The 7,662-nt window shown below is 41.8% G+C and overlaps 1 protein-coding gene across 1 annotated transcript; it reads left to right on the top strand.

Moving 5' to 3' along the window:
* Positions 1 to 6,183: 6,183 nt before the first annotated feature.
* On the top strand, positions 6,184 to 7,334 carry LOC111946707 (cell wall protein IFF6-like). Its single transcript, XM_023950470.1, has 2 exons — positions 6,184 to 7,246; positions 7,303 to 7,334. Exons 1-2 carry the CDS (start codon positions 6,184 to 6,186, stop codon positions 7,332 to 7,334), a joined length of 1,095 nt encoding a protein of 364 aa, XP_023806238.1.
* The last annotated feature ends 328 nt before the right edge of the window (positions 7,335 to 7,662 follow it).

Genomic DNA, 7,662 nt, shown 5'->3' with positions numbered 1-7,662 from the left:
GGTGCGGAGTCTAGTGAGAATACCACTGAGGAGTCAGGTACAAAGAGCATTGTAGATTTCAAAATAGAATCAAGTACAAAGACCACTGAGGAGCTGAGTACAAGAGGGAATACCAGTGATGAGTCAAATACAAAGAGCAATGAGAAGCCAACCAACAAGAGTGGTGTAGGGTCAAACACAAGGATCAATAACGATTCAACTACTGAGAGCACTGCAAATACCAGTGAGGAGTCAAGTACAAAAAGCAGTGAAATGCCAACCACAAAGATTGGTGTAGGGTCAAACAGAAGGATCACTAACAATTTAACTACTGATAGCACTGCAAGTACCAGTGAGGAGTCACGTACGAAAAGCCGTGAACAGTCAATAACAAGTAGCAGTAAGGATTCAATTAGGAATACCAGTGAGGAGTCAAGTACAACTACTAGTGAGGAAACAAGTACAAAAAGCAATGAGGAGTCAAGTATGAAAAGCAGTAAGGAGTCAAGCACAAACAGTCATAGAGAGAAGAGTACAAGGAGCAGTGAGGATTCAAGTATTGAGAGCACTGCAAAGTCAATAGCAAAGACCACTGAGGAGTCGAGTACAAGAGGGAATACCAGTGAGGAGTCAAGTACGAAAATCATTGAGGAGTCAGTTACAAAAAGCAATGACTATCCAACCACAAAGATTGGTGTAGCGTCATATACAAGGATAAGTGACAAATCAAGTACTGAGAGCACTGCAAAGACCGGTAAAGGGTCAAGTACTAAAAGCAGTGAGGAGTTTAGTACAAATAACAGTGAGGGATCACGAACAATAGGCAGTGAGGAGTCAAGTACTAAAAGAGGTGCGGAGTCTAGTGAGAATACCACTGAGGAGTCAGGTACAAAGAGCATTGTAGATTTCAAAATAGAATCAAGTACAAAGACCACTGAGGAGCTGAGTACAAGAAGGAATACCAGTGAGGAGTCAAGTACGAAAATCATTGAGGAGTCAGTTACAAAAAGCAATGACTATCCAACCACGAAGATTGGTGTAGCGTCATATACAAGGATAAGTGACAAATCAAGTACTGAGAGCACTGCAAAGACCGGTAAGGGGTCAAGTACTAAAAGCAGTGAGGAGTTTAGTACAAATAACAGTGAGGGATCACGAACAATAGGCAGTGAGGAGTCAAGTACTAAAAGAGGTGCGGAGTCTAGTGAGAATACCACTGAGCAGTCGGGTACAAAGAGCATTGTAGATTTCAAAATAGAATCAAGTACAAAGACCACTGAGGAGCTGAGTACAAGAAGGAATACCAGTGAGGAGTCAAGTACGAAAATCATTGAGGAGTCAGTTACAAAAAGCAATGACTATCCAACCACAAAGATTGGTGTAGCGTCATATACAAGGATAAGTGACAAATCAAGTACTGAGAGCACTGCAAAGACCGGTAAGGGGTCAAGTACTAAAAGCAGTGAGGAATTTAGTACAAATAACAGTGAGGGATCACGAACAATAGGCAGTGAGGAGTCAAGTACTAAAAGAGGTGCGGAGTCTAGTGAGAATACCACTGAGGAGTCAGGTACAAAGAGCATTGTAGATTTCAAAATAGAATCAAGTACAAAGACCACTGAGGAGCTGAGTACAAGAGGGAATACCAGTGATGAGTCAAATACAAAGAGCAATGAGAAGCCAACCAACAAGAGTGGTGTAGGGTCAAACACAAGGATCAATAACGATTCAACTACTGAGAGCACTGCAAATACCAGTGAGGAATCAAGTACAAAAAGCAGTGAAATGCCAACCACAAAGAGTGGTGTAGGGTCAAACAGAAGGATCAGTAACAATTTAACTACTGATAGCACTGCAAGTACCAGTGAGGAGTCACGTACGAAAAGCCGTGAACAGTCAATAACAAGTAGCAGTAAGGATTCAATTAGGAATACCAGTGAGGAGTCAAGTACAACTACTAGTGAGGAAACAAGTACAAAAAGCAATGAGGAGTCAAGTATGAAAAGCAGTAAGGAGTCAAGCACAAACAGTCATAGAGAGACAAGTACAAGGAGCAGTGAGGATTCAAGTATTGAGAGCACTGCAAAGTCAATAGCAAAGACCACTGAGGAGTCGAGTACAACAGGGAATACCAGTGAGGAGTCAAGTACGAAAATCATTGAGGAGTCAGTTACAAAAAGCAATGACTATCCAACCACAAAGATTGGTGTAGCGTCATATACAAGGATAAGTGTCAAATCAAGTACTGAAAGCACTGCAAAGACCGGTAAGGGGTCAAGTACTAAAAGCAGTGAGGAGTTTAGTACAAATAACAGTGAGGGATCACGAATAATAGGCAGTGAGGTGTCAAGTACTAAAAGAGGTGCGGAGTCTAGTAAGAATACCACTGAGGAGTCAGGTACAAAGAGCATTGTAGATTTCAAAATAGAATCAAGTACAAAGACCACTGAGGAGCTGAGTACAAGAAGGAATACCAGTGAGGAGTCAAGTACAAAAAGCAGTGAAATGCCAACCACAAAGAGTGGTGTAGGGTCAAACAGAAGGATCAGTAACAATTTAACTACTGATGGCATTGCAAGTACCAGTGAGGAGTCACGTACGAAAAGCCGTGAAGAGTCATTAACAAGTAGCAGTAAGGATTCAATTAGGAATACCAGTGAGGAGTCAAGTACAACTACTAGTGAGGAACCAAGTACAAAAAGCAGTGAGGATTCAAGTATTGAAAGCACTGCAAAGTCAATAGCAAAGATAGCAAAGACCACGGAGGAGTCGAGTACAAGAGGGAATACCAGTGAGGAGTCAAGTACGAAAATCATTGAGGAGTCAGGTACAAAAAGCAATGACTATCCAACCACGAAGATTGGTGTAGCGTCATATACAAGGATAAGTGACAAATCAAGTACTGAGAGCACTGCAAAGACCGGTAACAGGTCAAGTACTAAAAGCAGTGAGGAGTTTAGTACAAATAACAGTGAGGGATCACGAACAATAGGCAGTGAGGAGTCAAGTACTAAAAGAGGTGCGGAGTCTAGTGAGAATACCACTGAGGAGTCAGGTACAAAGAGCATTGTAGATTTCAAAATAGAATCAAGTACAAAGACCACTGAGGAGCTGAGTACAAGAGGGAATACCAGTGATGAGTCAAATACAAAAAGCAATGAGAAGCCAACCACCAAGAGTGGTGTAGGGTCAAACACAAGGATCAATAACGATTCAACTACTGAGAGCACTGCAAATACCAGTGAGGACGCAAGTACAAAAAGCAGTGAAATGCCAACCACAAAGAGCGGTATAGGGTCAAACAGAAGGATCACTAACAATTTAACTACTGATAGCATTGCAAGTACCAGTGAGGAGTCACGTACGAAAAGCCGTGAAGAGTCATTAACAAGTAGCAGTAAGGATTCAATTAGGAATACCAGTGAGGAGTCAAGTACAACTACTAGTGAGGAACCAAGTACAAAAAGCAGTGAGGATTCAAGCATTGAAAGCACTGCAAAGTCAATAGCAAAGATAGCAAAGACCACTGAGGAGTCGAGTACAAGAGGGAATACCAGTGAGGAGTCAAGTACGAAAATCATTGAGGAGTCAGTTACAAAAAGCAATGACTATACAACCACGAAGATTGGTGTAGCGTCATATACAAGGATAAGTGACGAATCAAGTACTGAGAGCACTGCAAAGACCGGTAAAGGGTCAAGTACTAAAAGCAGTGAGGAGTTTAGTACAAATAACAGTGAGGGATCACGAACAATAGGCAGTGAGGAGTCAAGTACTAAAAGAGGTGCGGAGTCTAGTGAGAATACCACTGAGGAGTCGGGTACAAAGAGCATTGTAGATTTCAAAATAGAATCAAGTACAAAGACCACTGAGGAGCTGAGTACAAGAAGGAATACCAGTGAGGAGTCAAGTACGAAAATCATTGAGGAGTCAGTTACAAAAAGCAATGACTATCCAACCACGAAGATTGGTGTAGCGTCATATACAAGGATAAGTGACAAATCAAGTACTGAGAGCACTGCAAAGACCGGTAACGGGTCAAGTACTAAAAGCAGTGAGGAATTTAGTACAAATAACAGTGAGGGATCACGAACAATAGGCAGTGAGGAGTCAAGTACTAAAAGAGGTGCGGAGTCTAGTGAGAATACCACTGAGGAGTCAGGTACAAAGAGCATTGTAGATTTCAAAATAGAATCAAGTACAAAGACCACTGAGGAGCTGAGTACAAGAAAGAATACCAGTGAGGAGTCAAGTACGAAAATCATTGAGGAGTCAGTTACAAAAAGCAATGACTATCCAACCACGAAGATTGGTGTAGCGTCATATACAAGGATAAGTGACGAATCAAGTACTGAGAGCACTGCAAAGACCGGTAAGGGGTCAAGTACTAAAAGCAGTGAGGAATTTAGTACAAATAACAGTGAGGGATCACGAACAATAGGCAGTGAGGAGTCAAGTACTAAAAGAGGTGCGGAGTCTAGTGAGAATACCACTGAGGAGTCAGGTACAAAGAGCATTGTAGATTTCAAAATAGAATCAAGTACAAAGACCACTGAGGAGCTGAGTACAAGAGGGAATACCAGTGATGAGTCAAATACAAAGAGCAATGAGAAGCCAACCAACAAGAGTGGTGTAGGGTCAAACACAAGGATCAATAACGATTCAACTACTGAGAGCACTGCAAATACCAGTGAGGACGCAAGTACAAAAAGCAGTGAAATGCCAACCACAAAGAGCGGTGTAGGGTCAAACAGAAGGATCACTAACAATTTAACTACTGATAGCATTGCAAGTACCAGTGAGGAGTCACGTACGAAAAGCCGTGAAGAGTCATTAACAAGTAGCAGTAAGGATTCAATTAGGAATACCAGTGAGGAGTCAAGTACAACTACTAGTGAGGAACCAAATACAAAAAGCAGTGAGGATTCAAGCATTGAAAGCACTGCAAAGTCAATAGCAAAGATAGCAAAGACCACTGAGGAGTCGAGTACAAGAGGGAATACCAGTGAGGAGTCAAGTATGAAAATCATTGAGGAGTCAGTTACAAAAAGCAATGACTATACAACCACGAAGATTGGTGTAGCGTCATATACAAGGATAAGTGACAAATCAAGTACTGAGAGCACTGCAAAGACCGGTAAAGGGTCAAGTACTAAAAGCAGTGAGGAGTTTAGTACAAATAACAGTGAGGGATCACGAACAATAGGCAGTGAGGAGTCAAGTACTAAAAGAGGTGCGGAGTCTAGTGAGAATACCACTGAGGAGTCAGGTACAAAGAGCATTGTCGATTTCAAAATACAATCAAGTACAAAGACCACTGAGGAGCTGAGTACAAGAGGGAATACCAGTGATGAGTCAAATACAAAAAGCAATGAGAAGCCAACCACCAAGAGTGGTGTAGGGTCAAACACAAGGATTAATAACGATTCAACTACTGAGAGCACTGCAAATACCAGTGAGGAGTCAAGTACAAAAATCAGTGAAATGCCAACCACAAAGAATGGTGTAGGGTCACACAGAAGGATCAGTAACGATTTAACTACTGATAGCACTGCAAGTACCAGTGAGGAGTCACGTACGAAAAGCAATAAAGAGTCAATAACAAGTAGCAGTAAGGATTCAATTAGGAATACCAGTGAGGAGTCAAGTACAACTACTAGTGAGGAACCAAGTACAAAAAGCAGTGAGGAGTCAAGTATGAAATGCAGTAAGGAGTCAAGCACAAACAGTCCTAGAGAGACAAGTACAAGGAGCAGTGAGGATTCAAGTATTAAGAGCACTGCAAAGTCAATAGCAAAGACCACTGAGGAGTCGAGTACAAGAGGGAATACCAGTGAGGAGTCAAGTACGAAAATCATTGAGGAGTCAGTTACAAAAAGCAATGACTATCCAACCACAAAGATTGGTGTAGCGTCATATACAAGGATAAGTGTCAAATCAAGTACTGAAAGCACTGCAAAGACCGGTAAGGGGTCAAGTACTAAAAGCAGTGAGGAGTTTAGTACAAATAACAGTGAGGGATCACGAATAATAGGCAGTGAGGTGTCAAGTACTAAAAGAGGTGCGGAGTCTAGTAAGAATACCACTGAGGAGTCAGGTACAAAGAGCATTGTAGATTTCAAAATAGAATCAAGTACAAAGACCACTGAGGAGCTGAGTACAAGAAGGAATACCAGTGAGGAGTCAAGTACAAAAAGCAGTGAAATGCCAACCACAAAGAGTGGTGTAGGGTCAAACAGAAGGATCAGTAACAATTTAACTACTGATGGCATTGCAAGTACCAGTGAGGAGTCACGTACGAAAAGCCGTGAAGAGTCATTAACAAGTAGCAGTAAGGATTCAATTAGGAATACCAGTGAGGAGTCAAGTACAACTACTAGTGAGGAACCAAGTACAAAAAGCAGTGAGGATTCAAGTATTGAAAGCACTGCAAAGTCAATAGCAAAGATAGCAAAGACCACGGAGGAGTCGAGTACAAGAGGGAATACCAGTGAGGAGTCAAGTACGAAAATCATTGAGGAGTCAGGTACAAAAAGCAATGACTATCCAACCACGAAGATTGGTGTAGCGTCATATACAAGGATAAGTGACAAATCAAGTACTGAGAGCACTGCAAAGACCGGTAACAGGTCAAGTACTAAAAGCAGTGAGGAGTTTAGTACAAATAACAGTGAGGGATCACGAACAATAGGCAGTGAGGAGTCAAGTACTAAAAGAGGTGCGGAGTCTAGTGAGAATACCACTGAGGAGTCAGGTACAAAGAGCATTGTAGATTTCAAAATAGAATCAAGTACAAAGACCACTGAGGAGCTGAGTACAAGAGGGAATACCAGTGATGAGTCAAATACAAAAAGCAATGAGAAGCCAACCACCAAGAGTGGTGTAGGGTCAAACACAAGGATCAATAACGATTCAACTACTGAGAGCACTGCAAATACCAGTGAGGACGCAAGTACAAAAAGCAGTGAAATGCCAACCACAAAGAGCGGTATAGGGTCAAACAGAAGGATCACTAACAATTTAACTACTGATAGCATTGCAAGTACCAGTGAGGAGTCACGTACGAAAAGCCGTGAAGAGTCATTAACAAGTAGCAGTAAGGATTCAATTAGGAATACCAGTGAGGAGTCAAGTACAACTACTAGTGAGGAACCAAGTACAAAAAGCAGTGAGGATTCAAGCATTGAAAGCACTGCAAAGTCAATAGCAAAGATAGCAAAGACCACTGAGGAGTCGAGTACAAGAGGGAATACCAGTGAGGAGTCAAGTACGAAAATCATTGAGGAGTCAGTTACAAAAAGCAATGACTATACAACCACGAAGATTGGTGTAGCGTCATATACAAGGATAAGTGACGAATCAAGTACTGAGAGCACTGCAAAGACCGGTAAAGGGTCAAGTACTAAAAGCAGTGAGGAGTTTAGTACAAATAACAGTGAGGGATCACGAACAATAGGCAGTGAGGAGTCAAGTACTAAAAGAGGTGCGGAGTCTAGTGAGAATACCACTGAGGAGTCGGGTACAAAGAGCATTGTAGATTTCAAAATAGAATCAAGTACAAAGACCACTGAGGAGCTGAGTACAAGAAGGAATACCAGTGAGGAGTCAAGTACGAAAATCATTGAGGAGTCAGTTACAAAAAGCAATGACTATCCAACCACGAAGATTGGTGTAGCGTCATAT

This window comes from Oryzias latipes, chromosome 3, assembly GCF_002234675.1.
Source record: "Oryzias latipes chromosome 3, ASM223467v1".
NCBI classification, from domain to species: Eukaryota; Metazoa; Chordata; class Actinopteri; order Beloniformes; family Adrianichthyidae; genus Oryzias; species Oryzias latipes.
Note: the sequence above shows the minus strand (reverse complement) of the source record. Positions and strands in the feature narration are given on the sequence as shown.